This window comes from Phoxinus phoxinus (genome assembly GCF_949152265.1).
Source record: "Phoxinus phoxinus genome assembly, chromosome: 6".
Classification (NCBI taxonomy): Eukaryota; Metazoa; Chordata; class Actinopteri; order Cypriniformes; family Leuciscidae; genus Phoxinus; species Phoxinus phoxinus.
The window spans coordinates 25396102-25415805 of NC_136881.1; the positions used below are offsets into that span (position 1 = coordinate 25396102).

The 19704-nt window shown below is 38.3% G+C and overlaps 1 protein-coding gene across 1 annotated transcript in view; it reads left to right on the plus strand.

Annotated features, from left to right (window-relative positions):
* The first annotated feature begins 5433 nt into the window (after nucleotides 1-5433).
* prkx (protein kinase X-linked) overlaps nucleotides 5434-19704 on the plus strand; it is a 48110-nt gene continuing 33839 nt past the window's right edge. The window contains exon 1 of the mRNA XM_079615745.1: nucleotides 5434-6151. Within this exon, the coding sequence (XP_079471871.1) occupies nucleotides 5989-6151 (163 nt within the window). The 5' untranslated portion in view covers nucleotides 5434-5988. The remainder of the gene's footprint in view (nucleotides 6152-19704) is intronic.

Sequence of the window (19704 nt, forward strand, 5' to 3'; positions counted from 1 at the left end):
TGGTCTGTATTTCACAGAATCTATCTATAATAAAAATACACTGAGCTGGTTTGAGCTTCTGTGCTTGAGAGATAATAAGGCACTTCCCATAGAGTAAAACATTTGCCTGAAAATTCTTTAAATGCTATTTATTTTACAACTTGTTCACAGAAATGAGCTTAGGAAAATGTCGACATAAAAGGTAAACAAAAACTTTCATATTAGCTGTTTTATTTCCTGTAATTAATATTTTTTTGTTATTTAAAGATGTACGGAGCCCCTAAAGCAGTAATAGGCAACTTTGGTCCTGGAGGGCCACTGTCCTGCAGAGTTTAGCTCCAACCCTAATTAAACACACCTGAACAAGGCAATCAATGTTCCCTTTCGAGAGTACTCTCGTGTAGCGTAAGCTTGCTTACGTATCGGGAAAACCCCTTTTCTCGAGAAGATTGAAGCCAAAAATAATCCTTATAATTTTTATTTCATTTAAAACGCACTTGCTGCAGCAAGCAGACCTAAGCGAGACGGCTCGATTAGCCGGCTTCGGCGAGGACATCACACTCCCGCTCTCTCACGGGCCGCGCCATAAAAAGCGCTGCTCTCAGAGAGCTCCGGAGGCTTCAATGAAACGCGAGCTCACGCCAGCTGGTGACGACGTCGACGAGGACAGCTGTTCTCTCACCGCCTCAGGAAGCAAGAACTGGTCGGGCTCCATTCCAGACCCCGCCCCCTCAACCTAAGCCAGTACCAGCGGAACTAGGGCCAGCGTGGACTCAGAGATTGTTCGCCTGCTGACTAAGGCCGTTGAAGACCTCTGCCTCGAGTGGTCTACACCCGAGGAGCCGACACGCAACAGGCTCGACGAGTGGTTTCTGCAGGGGTGCCGCCAGACCCCTCAACAAAGGCCCGCTCCTTTTCTTCCTGAACTCCACGACGAGTTGACTAAGTTATGGAAGGCGCCGGGTTTCCGCCAGGCTGAAATCATCTGCTTCCTCGATGCTCTCCGTTGTTGACGGCGCCCTTGAAAAAGGCTACCAGCATCTTCCCCCTATTTAAGAGGCTGTGACCCTCCTCTGGATGGCAGTCTTAGGCTGCTCACCCTTCTAAAACCTGCCGAACTACGTCAGCTCTTGCCGGTCGAGCCTACACCGCCGGCGGTCAAGCTGCATCAGCACTCCATACCATGTCGGTGCTTCAAGTGTTTCAGGCCAACCTTGTCTGTACTTTGGACGAGGCTGGTCCAGACCCTGAGGCATTTAGAGACCTGCGCAGCGCAACTGATCTAGCCCTGCGAGCAACAAAGACCACCTTTCAGGCTATCGGCAGGAACATGGCGGTTCTCACTGTTCTGCAACGCCATCTGTGGCTGACGCTCACGGAGATTTTGGTCTGTTCGGCCAGTCTGTTTAAGGGCTTCGCAGAGCACTTCACCGAAGCTCAGAAAGCATCACAGGCCTTGCGACACTTTCTGCCACGGCGCTCTAGTTCTGCGCCAGGCCGCTCGAAGAAGCAGCCGCCTGCCCAGACATCAAGGGCGCCGCCTCCGCCGCCAGCTTTCCAGCGCCGTCATTCCACCGAAGCCGTGGTCGAAACGACGGTGAAAAGCGAAGTAGCACATCTGCTTCACGCTGAGAAAAAGGGCTATATAAAGCTGACAAAAATCTGACACAGAGCGAGTCAGGTTTTTACAGTCGTTATTTTCTCGTCCCAAAAAAAGGATGGCGGTCTCCGACCCATCCTAGACCTCAGACATTTGAACAAAGCGATTATGAGGCGATCATTCAAAATGCTGATGACAACAGATCCTCGCGCAAATTTGCCCGGGGGACTGGTTTATGTCGGTGGATCTAAAGGACACGTATTTTCAGATACAAATAGCGCCCCGTCACAGGCCATTCTTGAGATTCGCCTTCGAGGGTCGAGCTTATCAGTACACTGTCCTGCCGTTTGGCCTGTCTTTAGCACCACGTACGTTCACGAAGTGCATGGACGCGGCGCTCGCTCCCCTGAGACAACAGGGCGTGCGAGTTCTGAACTATTTAGACGACTGGCTAATTCTAGCTCAGTCAGAAACAGAACTGATATCTCACAAAGTTTTGTTACTCAGTCATTTGGAAAATCTGGGTCTCAAAATCAATTGGAACAAGAGTTTGTTGTTGCTCAGTAATATAAATATAAATATAAATATATATGTCAATGAAAGCGCAGCTTACGTCACAGCGCGAGCTCTCTATCCAGCGCCTGGCGGCGTCATTCAGAGCCGGCAACGTCACTCCTCTCAAAAGTTTTTAGAGGATTCTGGGCCGCATGGCCTCGGCTTCAGCAGTGCTTCAGCTGGGTCTGCAACACAAGGGCAGGCCAACCTCCGGTCTATGGTCAGACCAGGAGAAGTGCCTACACATAAACTGTCTAGAGATGAAAGCGGTCGAACTAGCTCTGGAGTTTTTTCTCCCATGCTTGAGGGGTCACCACTCACCACATCCTAGTCCGATCGGACAACATGTCGGTGGTATCCTACATAAACCGCCAGGGCGGTATCAGATCCCGGAGCCTTTTTGCCATGGCCAAACGCCTTCTCGTGTGGGATGAAGGAACGAGTGTTGCGTAACCTTGTCGTGCTTGTGCTCCGATTTGGTATCGCTTTAGTCGATGAAAAAAAGGCATCTATGGGCGGCGCGGCTTTTTATAACATGAAGCCACGGCCATTTTGGCGGGCTGTAACCCAGCTTACGCAACACTCGTTGCCTCATCTCAGGGAACCGAGGTTACGTTAGTTTTCAGGATTACTAGATAGATACAGGCAGGTGAGTTGTTATCAAGGCTGAAGCTAAACTCTGCAGGACAGTGGCCCTCCAGGACCGGAGTTGCCTATCCCTGCCCTAAAGGGACGTGGAAAAAATGTAGGATATGGGAGAAACTTTGCGTTCCCACGCAAAACCTTGTGAGCTCGGACAGACACGGCCTGTTTAATGTCCCGCTGGCAGTGCTTCAGAGCTCCGTATACGTTAATAGAGCGTTTCATAGTGTTTGAACTTGGACTCATATAAAGAAATATGGTCACTCAGTGCTTAACTCAAGGTGGAGTTATATTCACAGATTATAACTTCTCGGATCAATAACTCGTGAGCTAAACGTTGTTAAAACACAAATTATACTTATTTACAATCACAGTAACGTAGAGCTGCAATCAAATTTCCCACAAAACGAGCTTTATAATAGGCTAAAGGCTAAATGGATCTGAGCAGGCCGGCTGAGAGACAAGTCCGAAGGGACCGTCTGTGAAGTGCAATATAACCCCCAAAAAAACTTGACTACAAAAATAGTCATTAACTCCGATGTGTAAACTGTATGCCACCCAATTCAGATTACACATCAATGGTGTCCCACTGGTCATACTGCTTTTGCACATTTTATATTATGCAAAATATTCAACTTCACTGTAACACACCAAATTTCGTTCACACATCACTGCTCTAATGTTGGTTATAGGCTACAACACTTAGTTTGGGAAGTAATTGCACATTAAAAATAAGTAGGCCTATTCTTTACACAAATTATATTGGTACTGTACGCAGCTAACATAATAGTTACAACCATAGCTTTTGCATTATACTTGCTTACTGAATTTGATGGCATTACATTGTATAACAGTGTGAAGTTATTGTTATAAGTTATAAGTTGTTGATTTTTGATTCATAATAATCATAAAGAGCAGTGATGTGTGGACTGAATTTGGTGAAAGTGTGTCACAGTGAAGCTATTGAATATGTTTAGCCTAATATAAAATGTGCAGAAGGGTTTTGGGATTTGTCTTTGCAGACGGCATTCGGACTTATCTCTCAGTCATATTATAACGCTCGTTTTGAGTAAATTTGGGTTGTAGCTCGTTGTCTTACTGTGATTGTAAACAGGTGTCGTTTGTATTTTAACAATGTTTAGCCCACGCATATCTGAATATTTTTTTTTTTTACTTCCACTATGCTGTAGAAAATGTTCAAATTATGTTATTTCTTTAGTAATTACATTTAAAAACTATTATGGGGCTAATATAATATTAAATCACCATAATAAATCACATCATACAAAATTAGACAATAATGTATTGGTAATTGATTGAAATTAGTTTTAAAACTAAATTTTATGTTCGGTTAATTTTATGTTTGATAATAGTTTACTGTAGCTAACATATTAATGCATATTAATGCATTTGTGCCTCCAACGCAAAAGGCAAGAGGCATGACAACATTGGGAGAGATGCTTGTTTCGTGTAACAGGATAAAACACATTTTTGAAAGTCTAAAGAGAAAGTTCATGGTGCCTGTAAACTGGCTTATATCATCTCCCCTAGGCTGTTCAGAGAGCACAGTGCATAAATAGACACTTAAGGTTTGCACATGGGTCAGTGGGTCCATAGCAGTGAGTGTGTGAGTGAGTGGGTCGTAAGTTTTGTCTAGGTTCTAAATTAGTATTTTATTAAGAGCACATCGAGTAAAAAAAAAGAAAGAAAAAAAAACCTTAATTCAAATTCCCTCCTACAACCTCCATTTTCAATAAAAGTTGTGCATATAAGATATATTATCATTCCAAATAGATCTCCTAAATGTTTTTTTAAGAAGGATCATAAAAATTAAATTTTTAATTTTTTAAGTATTACCCGAATAATCTATTCCACAGATGTTTATAGGCCATGTTTATATTTGGTTTATAGGCCAAATATAGTCCATAATAAAAAAGTAAAATAAAAAAATCAATTCATAAGTTTATAGGCTACCTTTGATTCCCTTTCTCTTACAGTTAACATACGATAGATAGATAGATAGATAGATAGATAGATAGATAGATAGATAGATAGATAGATAGATAGATAGATAGATAGATAGATAGATATGGTGGATGACTATGGTCAACTACTAAACTCGAAAGGGTAGCCTACTGCGTAGCCTAATATTGAATAATTTATGAAATCGCCATTATTGCTTTACACTAACAGCTCAGATGAAGGACTGCACCTATCTAAGCTCAGCTCTGTATCATTCTTGTTTTTTTGTATTGTGTTCACTGTTCAGTATTAGACATCTACTTTAGATGAGTGATAATTATAGTGATGTGCTATAATTAACGGATATAGTAGCCCAATAGCAAACAAGTGTTTTGATGAAATGTTCAAGAAAAAATATATATATTAAAATAAAATTTATAAATAGCCTAGATCTTATCTGAAAGGTGAAAATTCTCATGTCAAAAAGACTACAACGTGTCGTCCTCCCCCAAAATAGCATCCAGTAACCAAGGCGTGGTGATGTCTACATGTGCTACAAACCACAGGGAAAATACGTGCAATAGCTGTCAGTCAAACAGTGGTCCGCCTTTTCTAACAATTGATTGGACATTGCCGCAAGCGTGCTGAATATGATTGGTCAACACCGCTGCCTGTCAGTTTTCAAGTGTTTCTCTGCTTCCTTGCCGCTGAGATGTTTTGAAGGGGAAATGGGTTCCGATTTCTTGATGGGTACAGAAGGGGGAAGTAAATAATTTAAATGTCTCTGGTATCTGGCAATTTACATTGGGGGACCATCAACCGGCGTTTATACCGCATCCTTGCTCCTGAACATTTTCGACTGGATAAACCGCCTGGATTCGTAAGACTTGAAGTTTGAATCGTGTCCACTCCTGTCTTTGTTAACGTGCAGTAGTCGCACAGGGGACGTCCGTAATAAAGTAACGTTGGAGAATAAATGACAGTCCCGTTGACATGAATCGCTTAATATTTTAATGACAAGACTGTTTACTAGTCTAGTCTATTGTTCTGATACATTTCTTTTTTGCCAAGCGATGGAAAGCAGAGGGTCACAGTCTGGTTTGTGCGAACAAAGGATACGTTAACTTGACCAAAACAGATCAATGTGTATGTTATCGATAGCGCGTTTTCCAAAAGCGGAAATTCTGGACTTGATATCTAGAAGTGGCCATTAATGTGGCTAGAGTTAGATTGGTCATATACGGAAGAAGATGGCATCAACTAAAGGCAAAGCTGGAATAAATAATGAAAGCAGTTCTGGTCGGGATAGTGGCAGGACAGACGCAGGCAGTCCCACGATATCCGCAGGGGCCGCATCCCTCACCACCAACAGGACCTACACACTAGATGACCTGGACACCATTGCCACTGTCGGTAAGTAAGTTGGTCCTTCTGGATCAGATTAAACACGTTTTAGTCAACAAATAATATCCTCCAAAATGTTTTCATATTTCTCTAAAATGTGTACACTCATGTTTGTCCTATAAAGTGATTTCTTGGTTTAGCATTTCAAGGGTTCGTTTCTGATCCTAGCTTAGGCTACCATTTAGACCAAGCAATTATACAAAGAGACAAACCAGAGCTTTGTAGCAGCATATTAAGTTGCCCTGGGAATTCCCATGGGAATGCAGTTGTCATGTACACCTGCATCCTTTCTTTATAGAGCACCAAAGAGACCTAAATATAGTTCACAAATACACTTTTGATATTTTACTTGTTACCAGTAGATTTTTAAGCTGCTTTTATATTTACTTGAGGCCATTCTCTAAAACTATTCGACTGGTTTTAACTGACATTTTGAAGCAAGGCTCAGGTGGGAAATCCCGGAAGTAAAGATCAACATTATCAGGAGGGTGAAGAAACTGCTAAAGTAACTATGAAATGTATCAGGAGTGCAACCCCTCCATTTATATTTGTAAGGGTGGATGACATTCACTTTTCACGAATGAAAAACACCAGGAAGTAATTTGAGAAAAGAAAAAAAAAATAATAGAATGTTTTCAAACTTGCATCAGCTGAAAGCCAGTTGCACCCAGTTGCACAACAGTACCAACCCTTTAAATGTGTCTATCTCTCTTAGCCTCGTATTCATTCACATATTGACGACTTGAATACACCTCATGATTTATAATAAAATTCATATTAATATTTTTTGTTGGGGGGATAGTCACTATTGTCTCGGTTATATAATTGTGTTGATATCATAAAGAAAAAAACATTATTAAACAAATAACATTCTTGGAAGTAAATCATAATTTGGCATGATTCACATTTAAAAAAAATAAAACTTCTTGGAAAGAAATGCAGTGAATATTCAAAATTAATAATAGCTACTTTTACTTTTAAACTTCTCATCAAAATATCCACACACAAAAAAAATCATAATTTTCACAAAAATATTAAGCAGCACAACTTTTTTTAACACAATAAAAATATGAAATGTTTCTTGAACACCAAATACACATGATTTGTGAAGGATCACGTGACATTGAAGACAGGACTTTACTGCTGAAAATTCAGGTTTGCCAGACCATCACAGGAACAAATTACATTTTAAATTACATTAAAAAACAATTAATTTATCAATTATTTTATTTGTAATAATATTTTACAATACTACTATTGTTAGTGTATTTTTGATCAAATAAATGCAGCCTTGATGAGAGACTTATTTTATAAATAATCTTAGCGACCCAAAACTTTTGAATGGTAGTATATTACAAACAGTCATTCGCTGACCTTTTTTTTCTCCCCCACCTTAGCCTAATTTTTATTCCAAAATGGCACATTGCATGACATGGACACGACAAACTGAAAGTCCATCCACTCAGCAGCGAAAATGTTTTAGCCTTCATTTATTTATATTTCACATACATCTGCACAATGCTAATTATAAAATTTGTTTGTAATTTACTACTACTAATTTGCAGTTTATGGTAGTGCTTTTCTTTTAAAACTTAACACAATAAGAATACTTAATACCTTTTTTTTGTTCTTCCTCTCCCTTCTGCCCCTGAAGACCTCACCATCTTAGTTCACTCACACCTCTTACACATTTTAATTAGTTTCATTACACACCTTCTCTTCTACTCCCACATTTGGCAGTGAAAAGTAATTTAAATATGTACTGCGCACACAAAGGAACAAGGCCTGTCTGACAAGGAGTAAATCTCATGTGACCAAATTCTATCTGTTAAAAGAAGGCTCAGTTTCTAAACAAGCCCCTCTATTTATATTGAAATGCATGACGAGAACGTATTACCTCCTTTCTGAGCACCACAAACTTCCTCGTTCTCATTAGCACCATGTGAGTTCAGGCAGAAACTGGCAGGATTATTACTCAAGCCATAGAACAGACATAAGAGAACAACCTATGTATCAGTCAAGTAGTCTAACTCCACCAGCGATGTTTAGCCATAGGTAAGAGTAGCAGTGCTTGAATACATAGGCCTACTTAAATAAGAATTCGTTCATTATCGAGTTATGGTGATCGGCATAGTGGCTATTTGTCCTGCACCCTTTTTAAGGCCTGATGCTTTAGTTATTAGGCTAGTAGTTGTGGTCATGCCATCTACCTCTTTTACCTGGCTATGTGAAGCTGAAAGGACAACTCATTGTTTAAGGGCCTCAGGGCGAGGAGGAGAACAGTTCACATTAAGAAAATAACCAGGTCAGGTCGGAATGTGTACACAAGTATTTTTCACATGTGTCAGCATGTTTTGTCATTTTAACACATTAAATGCCTCCAATCCATGTTCAGAAGTTATCTGATGATGTATCAATAAACTTTTTCAAATGATAAATAATCATTTGAAACATGATCAAAATACTAATCTATTTTAAAGACAAAAGTTGTTTTGTCCGTGATGATATTTCAGAGGGCCGCACTTACTATTAATAAAAAAAAAAAAATTTTTGTTTATGTAAAAATATCATATTAAACAGTTAGGCTAAATATATAATGAGATAAAGAAAATATTAAACTGTGTATTCACTATTTATGCTTGTTAAACCAGCAATTTATCTAGTAATTTTTTAAACATGGATAAATGGTTATCAACAGGGGCAAATGCAGATGTTTCTTCATCTACAAGTAAGGATACATCTTTTGCAATGCCTGACATCAAAACGCAAAAAATAAAGCTAAACAAAGAAAATACATACAAATAATTATGCCAGAGTCTCTTGAGGCTCGGTCAGACCCGGTTCCATGGGGGTGCAAAGGTTTACCAAGCACCCTCAAATGAAAGCAAGAGCACAATCTGTTGAAGCTGTAATATTGGTGAAACCGTTTTGGCAAATGTTCCCTGTGCATAGTTGTGTTTGCGCTCTGGAGAGTGACAAATGTTTCTATTTACAACATGCTTTTTCAGTGTTGAGCAATGTAGCCAATCACAGACATAGCCTATCTGTTGATTTCTTGAACACAATGGCCAATCAGAGGTGTAGTCAGAATGCACTCAATGCTCAAAACACTGGAATTTTTGTTCTGCATTCTTCAAAATCCTCTTTAATAAAAAAAAAAGTGTGTAGGGAGGGATGTGACGTTGAAGAAGCTTTCCCACCGGTTAATTGACGTGTGACAACACCTGTAATACCGGTATCAATGGGGGGCGGGGTGTTGGAGTTTTTCCCTCTTTTGCAACTCTCTTTTAAATCGCTAATTCAAAAGCGAATGTAAAATGTGCGCGGCCGAACAGGCATTAATAACGATACGGAGCAGAGTGAGTGTTTTTGATGAATTCCTATTTAAGTTCAGGGCAAACACACTCACTCCGTGCCAGTGGACACGCACCATTATACGCACTGTTGTACTGTGGCTGCCGTCGCATCTTCCAAGTGGAACTGGTGGTGGCTGAGGAGAGACCCCGACATGATTGTAAAGCGCTTTGGGTGTACATTATAAAAAACGCGCTATATAAATGCCTCATTCATTCATTTATTGAATGCCTGTGTGCATTTTACTTCTGCTTCTTTGCTTTTACTTTTCACTTTTTCATTTAACTTTTTGGTTCATTATTATTCTTAATGAAAAATACAACAAAATAGTACAATGACAAACTGACTTAAATAGGCACTTTTACATTTCGCTTTGAAACTAAATCTTCCGCCGTCATCTTGTCAGTCAAGAGTGAGGGGAAATCTGACTCCTGCTGCTGATTTGTGCTGTGACTTTCTGCTTAATTAAGCACACATTCAGTTTTTTATTGTAGTGTCTGTTCTCTAACTAAATTATATTTATTACTATAAAAAAATCTAAACGACGGTGGGGGAGGTACCACGGTGGGTGCCACGGTGCCACCGGCAACACCGACTATCGCAGCAAGCCATGTAAAAAGATTTTGTGTGCAGTGTAGACTCCTTCATTGATTAATGGCCATGTACAGAATTCACACATTTTTTTTTTTTTTGGAAATCCGTTTTAACAAGATTACATAATACTTAAAAACAAAAAACGTTGGTTTTATTTTTTCAATTTGTTGACTTTTTACAGACTCAATGGCTCATATAGGCCACTGGGGGGTGGAATATGCCTCACGCTTAAGCACACACATTAAAAAGTATTGGCAAAAACTGGCTGAAAAGCACTGGCAAAGTAGTTTAATGATTATGAATGTGTCAGGAGAAAATAGCAAGGTGACAATGTATTTGTTTATTAATAAACTAGTGTTTTCTGAGTCAGTGTTGGCTGCAAAGATGAAGATGAAGTTGAAGTTGCTGTCTCGTCATCTCCGCAGTATTGTGAACGCGCGCCTATAGAGAGAAATGCACCTTTCACTTGGATTACATGATCAGAGTATTTGTTTTTCAATTTGAATTAGTTCGTTTAAAAGTAGACATTTCTTACTCTGCAGCAAGTAGCCTGTACGCAGAGTTAATTTGTTATGTTTATTCCGTGCACTGTCAAGTGCTTCATCAGATTTGTTGTGTTGCCAGTCTTGGCAGCAGTTATCTTGTTGCAAATATTGCATGTTGGCATCACTGGTGAAATGTAGCCACACTTTTGATCTTTTCCACATCTTTTCCATCTATGGGGGTTGGGACACTACAGCCTCACGTGTGAGCCACGTCTCTGGACATAACTGCTGTAAACTAGTGTTTTTCCTTGATGCCACAGACAATCATGCTGCATGCTTATTGACTCACTTGACGTTGATGAGATTAACCCCTCAGGTATCGAAATTTTGTACCGAACAACAAGAGATGTTTTGATACTCAATGGTATCGAGGCAATTTGGTCGGTGCCTAAAAGTATTGAACTCTACCCAGCCCTATGTGCATCAAGGAAAAACACTAGTTTACGGCAGTTAGGCCCTATGTCTAGAGACTACAGGCTAAATCACCCTATTTGATTCTGGAACCTGGCCTGGGCTCAGTTACCCATTATCTACATTTGATATAAAATGCCGGTTTATTCAATAAAGACTGTTAACAATCTCTGTTTCTAAGTCCTTATTAACCAACCCGACAAAAATAGTCAGATTCGTTAAAATTCTAGCAATGGGATGTGGAAACTGTGTTTGGTTGTGTGGGACTCGAGTTGTAAAAGGTTGGGAATCACTGTTCTACATACAGATGGTACTCAACCAGAATGAGACTTTTACCGCCGCCGTTCCCGCGGCGGTAAAATTGCGGGGGTGTATTTGCTGGCTTTGACCGCTAAGAGGCGCTACAATCGCAGACTTTGAAAAGTGTCAGTTTATTCTCTCTATTGTGTAATCTGCCGCCGCGCCGCGGCTCATTGAGAGTGATTGAAATGTGGAAAAACAGATCAATTCAAGTTAAACATGTAGTTAAATTAATTCATATAATCACAAGACTGAAATTAAATGTAGGCCTAATACATTTAATAAATAATGAAAACATTTCAACACAAAACATTGCAATAGAAAAATATTAGGCTACATCAATGAGGCTTTGCAAGAGCAACGTTTTATCTGCGGACCGACGGTAGCGCAGTGGACAACGCAACAGCACGAGCATCACGGAGCTTCCAGCGATGCGAGATCGAATCTCACTAGCTTTGGCTGACAGCGTTAAATGTTTTACCATTCTTGATGCTTAGATGGGTAACTGTTTATTGAAGTCAAGCGTTTTGTTTAATTATCAATGGCACATTACAACATAAATTTGCTACTTTCCAGTAGAGCCGCTGCACAGACGACAAAACTGATGAAGGAAAGATTATCAGCCGATCGCGTCAGAAAATGAAAATGGAAGCTATCTTTAATCTGCTAAATTATTGTTTTGTGAATCATCCACGAAATTGAGATGACTTACAATTGATACCCGCCATAGCAAAGGAAGAAATTTTTAAAAACAGATCCTGGACATTTCAAGGTTTAAATAAAGTGTCGGGGCAGTTTATTTATTTAAAACAGGGTTGCATCGAGTTAGAGTTTATTAAGTAAGAAACAGAATCTTATTCTTGCAACATTTTAAATCTGTATTGCCAAAGAAATTGCAGCTAAATAAACAATTAAAACAGTAGGCCTAGGCTATAGTCTACAAAACGAAAATAGTTCAAAGCAACATAAATTAAGATTTTCTTTGCTTCTCTCTCGCGCTGGATCTCTTTTATTTTAGTTTATGTCTCCCTGCACTGCGCGCGCCGGGTCTCTCTCGAAATTAAACAAGATTTCAGGGTAAAACCCCATTATACAGCTGATAATACTGATGTCGCTGTGTGTCATTCAGACAAATCACGAAAAAAAAACTGTAACATGATTGAGTCTTGCTTCAAACAGAATGCCTGGTTGAATTCACCGTACAATAAAACGAGGTGGATCGCGAATAAGCGCTGTATCTGCTGCTCACTTGCATTCGTTTAGTTGGCAAGAACGCGTTTCGTCGATAGTTCATGTTTAGATAATGCCAGATTGTTGACAAACACACTACTCAAACGTGTTAAAATTCTACAAAACCAGTTGAAACAAATGGATTGAACACTTCAACTGAAAGTGTGTGTGAAACCCCTTTAAATACAATAGCCTACATAAAACTACAATATTTATAATTTAAGGGCCTACATTTGGACACATCGAGAGATTTATCTTTAAAAGTATTTTGCCTTTGCCTGGTCATCAGACTCACTCTGCATATGAAAGACGGAACATTAACACCTCCTGAACCCCCAACCCCCCACAGGCGATCTGAGCTCGAGACCGACTCAAAACAAAGAGAAGTCGCAATTCACACTTAATTCTAGACATAGCATTAGGCTAGTAAAGTGTTGATAATGAAATAATTTAATTATTTAGGCTACATGTAGGCTAATAGGCTAATATTTCTGTCATAAAAGTTTATTAATAAACATTTAATTATTTCAATAATTGAAGAAATAAAACGCTACCTCGGTTTGGGCAGCTTTTTCCAAGCAAGCCTGAATACAAACGCATGTTCATTTGTTCAAACGCATGTTCACTTGTTGTCATGAATACAATGTTCAACTCAATGTTAAATTCCAAGGGGATCTTTGGATCCTTACAACCAGGGTGCGCGATTTGTGAATTATCTATTATTATTTTTTCATATATAAATCTCGAACCACAGTGCTTTGTGCTGCTGCTAAACTAAATAACATTTATATAATATTTATGAACTTAAATGAAACAATATCGCAACATTTCGACAAATAAATTATCTGATCTATTTTTACAATTTAATTCAGGGCGATTTAGCCTAGAGACTACATTTAATTATAGCGATATTTTCACCCTTGTCCGTTCATCATTGGGAAGCGCTCACAGCTTTTGAGTAGATCCTCTGCACCTCTCGGTTTCATACGGATTACCTAATCAGATAACATTTATTAAATATTTAGACATTTAAAGGCTTTAGACATAGCCGATTTCTTATCGTGACTGAGCGGAGGAAAGTGGCTTTCGGTTCATTTTTGTGACGCGCAGTTCCCGGAGATAGAGACGACAGATAAACTTTTGAATAAAAGTTTGAATATGAATACAAGTTTACAGTTTTGACCGATGTAGGCTAGGCTACTCTACTCTGATCTGTATGACTAAAAAACTACGGAGTAGCCTATTAGGGCCTAAGTTATTTTAGCTGTCTGTTATGAGAAAAATAAATCCAAATGAACGCGCAGCCGCGTCTGCCGAACATTAATTCAACATGCCAGAATACCCGACTTTAGAACAATGGATAGCGCCACTCGGCGTGGTGTGCCAAAATACTTAATTATAAACTTCAATATTTCATTCAAAATAATCTCAAAACGCTTTGTGACATTTTGAAAGCCGTGCATGCATTAAGGCACTGGAACCATGAACTGAAACTGGTTCTGATTTTATTGTTTGTCGTTTAAACGTGCCTGTTGCATATCTTTATTTTATATATTTTAAATGGTCTATTGGTGAAGTAATTTATAGCATTGGTTACTGTGGAGGGAGGGGGGATTAAAATAATTCAGCAGAAGCAGGGATGTTTAGACCAGAAGGAAATCCCCGTCCCCCCTGGCAAATCGCACCTTATTAAAACCATGTTTTACAAACTCTATATGAACCAAAAAAAAGGCTATCCTGTATAAAAAAAATGTTTTGTTTGTTTGATTGTCTGCATTAATAATAGGCTATGACATGCATTAATAGGCTAATATAAAATGTACAATAATCTTTGTTTGTACGGGATTCGAACCCGTGTCATCCATATGACCGATATGTAAGTTCTACCACTCGGCCATGAATATATTCATTTAAATATGCCCAGTTTATCCAATCTGTTCCAGAAAAGCGCTCATCATTCGTCTCATTCCTCAGTTGAGTAGTAAACAAATAATCAGCTTCTTTGCACCTAATTTATTTTTGTTCGTTATTTTTGTTATTATTATAATTTTATCACGCTGCTCCCAACGGGCTTATGTCGCCCACTGACGTCTAGGTTACAATATGAAATAAAGGCTATATTGTTCTCGTCTCTATTTTAAAATTATGATTCTATTTTTCTGTCCTAAACCATGTTCTATAGTAGCCTATTTCATCTGTTAATTGACATTAACCCCGCTTACATTTCAAAATACGGCAATAGCGGCTGTTTTGCACAATGTCCCTCTGCGCCACCTGGCGGTCATTTCGCGAATGACTTTGAAATGCGACTGGATTATTTTTACCGCGGTAGTTTCGCCGCGGTGCCTGTCGCGGCGGTAATAGGCATTCTGGTTGAGTACCATCTGTAGGCTAGTCGTAGACTGTGTAAGTACATCGAAACTCAACAGGTTTCAGTTTCACAAGTTTACGCTTGTCATGCTGGATTCCTGTTGGAAGCCTATAGCAAGCAAGTGCAGGTTAGCAACCGTGAGGGTTAGCTAGGCTACTGTATGTCCAGCAGCATTGAAGCCTTTCCTGTTAGCCCTGTAAAAATCTGAATGTGAAAAAGCTCAGGCAATCAGCTTCAAAACCTTGTACCAACATGTTGTATCAACTTAACAATTAAAGTTATGTTTTCATCAAACATTAGGGCATAAACTCTTTTTTTACTTGTGGATCCAAGTTCAATGAGCTTGTATTTTAACTTAAGCTGAGCATTCAAATTACATAAAGAGGCCTATATCTTTCTTATAGTTTATAACTATCAGCTTATTATAAGCAAACTGAAAAGTTTGTTACTTTTATACTTATTTCTTCTTTAACTTTTCCCTAGTTCAGTCAACCTTTAAATTAGTGTTTGTCTGAAAAAATTAAAGTTTGATAATAAGGTATAGTATAATTAAGGTGTAGTATAATACAAAATAAAGTATTCATCAACATACATACTTGGGCTTAAACAACTAGCACACAGAGTAGGGCTGTATATCGAGTTTGTACAATGTATCAATACATTATTTTTATAAACCATATGAGACAGTTTATATCGACAGTAATTTGATATTATGAGCACATCCGAAAAATAGCGTAGAAAGCGGATAATCTAATTTATCCTAAACATGAGTCATGATTATATTAAGCCAAGGGCTTCAAAATAACTTGTAAGATATAGGCCTAACGTGTAGCTATATTTAAACGCTGCTTGCCTGTCAGACGCTCTGACAGATAGGCTATTTGTGCTGTTTAATGTGTGAGATCCGTTTTACTCTGTGCATTCATTTCACAGATATATTCTCCATCTGTAAATGTTAGGAAGTCATGCAAATATTTCCATTTTGCTGTCAGGAGTGGATGAGCCTTATTCAAGCTAGTCTCTCCTAAACTTCATATTTAAGTAAACGAGTTCCACTGCACACATAACTTGACAATACTTGCACGTTTTGTCCTATAACGTATTAATTACACACACATCTCACCCCAAACGTTCTTATCGATTTACTTATTAGAAACATATGTTTGTTTGTTTTTTATAAATAAACATTACAGCTTCAAAATTCGATTTCAATATGTTTAATTTACGTTGAAGAGCAAAATGTGCAAGTATCGTCAGTATGTTTACCACAGACCTTATTTTACTCATAAATTGAAAAACCTTATGAAACCCCATAGGAAAATCTTGAGGGAACCAGTGGCAAATTAGTCCTCCAGGTTTTGATGTCATCCCTGGCCTGAACCACTATATAGAATAGAAAAATAAAATATTTATTGTTTGGCATTAAATGTGCCATATGTAGAATTGTAAACCTACAATTGCATTTATGTGATATTGTAATGGAGTAATTAGATGTCAGATAAATGTGTGTATCTCTTAGTTAACACTTAGTCCGTGCGTTTTTATTTTTATTTTTTAATTTAGTGATTTTAACTTTTACTTTAAAAAGATTGTAATGGTTTTAACCCTTTCTTTGCACACAATATGCAGTATAGCATAGTATATTCTGAATGGTTACATTTTTACATATTTGTTTTGATAGCCTTCAATATGAACATTGTTAGTAGAACAAGATTGGGCAGGATGTGAAATAAATGTATTATAATAGGAAAAATAATCTAAATGGATAAAAGTAGAAATTACCCATATGTATATTGCTATTCAGCCCAAAAATACAAGAAATATGGAACCGGCAAACAGATTTGAATAAATAAACATACAAAAATGAAAGTATAAGCCAGCAGCCCCTCGCGGACGACTGCTGGCCACACAAAACAGAAACAAAACATAACATAAGTCCAGGCCTGTTCCTCTCTCGATCACCACTGTCGTCACTCCTCCTTTTATGCTTCCGCTCCTCCGTGAGAGATACGATCCGGTGCGTCGCGCACGTGTCGCTCATGATCAATCACGCCACCGGCCTCGCGCCATCCTCCCACGGCCCTCGACCTTGCCGTGCTCGTCACAGAGTCCTAATCATAAATAGTGCATGTTCACAGTAACAGTTTAAATTAATCAAATAATGATTTACATTTTTTGATAATAATCTGATATGCAAATTTTATATTAAATATGCCATTCTCATTTCTAGAGTTATGCACTTAAATTACATTAAATCATTACTGAGAAGAAGAAAAATTATATAAATATAAATATTTGCTGTGGATGCAATGCTTTTGAACACTTTTTCTGTGGCATGCTGTGTTTTAATGTTTTAACTACAGCGATGATTGCTTACCATGATAATAGCAGATTGTCTGAGAAAATATTTTCGCACACATAATGCAAAATAAGACCTATCTGTTTCCATTACATATATAAATCCATTTAAAATACTACTTGGCCAGTGGAAAATATTGAGAGAAACTTTCTCTGAAATGTATTTTATTTTATTCAAAAACAAGGCAAAGATAAGCTACTACATTTTATTTATTGCAATTTAATGTGCCTCACATCCGTATCTCATATTTTCATAGTTAGCATGGGATCACGTGTATAAATATGCATATGCAGATGAGGATATGCGTAGTAAAACTAGGCGTTGTAAGCTCATAGTTATTTCTGGGAGGAGGCGCGGTGGAGATGTGCGCACAATCTTCCGCTGACTGGGATTTACAGTATAAAGGGAATTGTGCGCAGGTTCTGGCGTACGCACGGTTTTATAAGTCTGAATATTTTTTGCCGTACACCGTTTTTGGCTTACGTGCGCACGTACACTTTTAGTAAGGATCCTACGCTCGCACAGTTTTATAAATGAGACCCCAGAGCAGCCTCACAGTTTTTATTGGAGCGGAAATGTACTTCCAAGAAACAATGATCCTTATGTGATATCTGTGATTTACTGTACAAGGAAATTACTTTTGTGGTTTAGGGGAACATTTTGCTCATGACATTTTGAGAGGCGATCTCCTGTATAAAAATGGATAGCGGGGATGCGAAGTGTATACTATAGCATTAGGCCCAGCATAAATAATCCAATTTGCAGAGCTTTTTGTGGGATGGTAGATTTACGGTCTGCGACGAATGGTTTAAGCTCCTATCTGAATGCTCTTATCGTTAAATTGTCATTAAAATAATGAGGAAATCATCGTAAGAACTCACTTTTTGCTCTAATTTGATTTATGGTAGAAAATAGGCTGAATCTGGATAATATGGCACAAGTGTTATTTTGCTGTAATGGCAAATATACAGCTTGGAACATTTTCTAGTGATTTTAAGGCATTTGGTATCACAGGTTAAATGCAGCTCAGTGAAGGTTATCTCTGCCCACCAGTGTAAAGTCAGATGTAATGCCAGACTACTAAAATATGGGTTTCACAGTGAAAGGCTGAAATCGTGCTTTACTGAGACCTACTTTTATAAATAAATAAAAACACACCTTTTAAAGCCTTTATGAAGACCAGTTTCAAAGTGTAAACCCCAAAGAAGAAAATGGTTTATCGAGAAAGTCTAATACCACACATCAACTAATCCATTAATGATGCCTTCAATTAGGTATTCATTAATGATTTAAAATAAGGTTGGTGTCTCATGATAATGGCCAGATAATGGTTAAGGTCGATAATTGAAAAAGTAAAACCTATTCCCATATTTACGATTCGATTTACGCCAAAAGAGTAACACTTGATGACGTAGGCTATGTAAGCTTTGATGCCTCAAGCGGTTATAACTAATGGGGCTGGGCAACAAACTCAAGCACCTCTGACATTTGTTTCTTTTTAAAAATTGTCGTTTTAGACTTCTAATTCGTGACTGGTGTTTTGTTTTGCTCTGCGCTTCCGCGTTCGGCATTACGTGTGTGTCAAGGGTTACTCTTTCGCCGTAAAACGATGTGTATGGCCGTCTGCCGAAAGCTAGTTATTTTAGTCAATAAAGTTTTAAACATGGATCTTTTTCTTACATGAATGCAACGCTTCGCTTCAGAAGGCCTTTATTAATCATGGGCTAATTTTCATTTTTGGGTGAACTATCCCTTTAAATATTGATATGGAACTGCTTAATTTGTCCCCCGTTGCAAGCATGTGCACTCTCTAAACTGTCCTGGTGCTGCACTGTTCTTTGTTTTGTTATTAACAAACGTTTAGAATTATAGCTTTTTTTAATTTTATGAATCGATTCGAATTGTTAGAAGATAGAATCACGATTCATATGTTAAAGGTACCTTAAAGACTTTTGTGTGTGCACGAGAAACTATAACCTATTTACTATACTAACCTATTTATTTTGTGTGTAAAAATTTGGCTTTCGTTAGGGCAGTATAATATCACAGCCTTATGTCCAATTTTGCCAATATTTCTTGTGCACAAGTGAAAGTTTTGTCTATTTTGTATTATTACAAAGGTCCCTTTAGGGGCTCCATAGTTCAAAGTATAATCTGTTAAACACTTCCACAAAGTGAATTTACTCTAAATCCATTTGTGGTTTATTCTAAATGAATGTAAGTAGAGGGAAAGCTCATATGCATTTTTTTTTTCAGTGCATTGACACTGTAGCAATCCTTCAAAGAACCAAAGAGTTGAATAGCCTGTAAAAAAAAAAAACACAAATAAATTTAAGCAATGCATCTTTTTTTCTTTTTTTTTTACTGTGTCATCACATTTTCTCTAATAGCTGCTGAA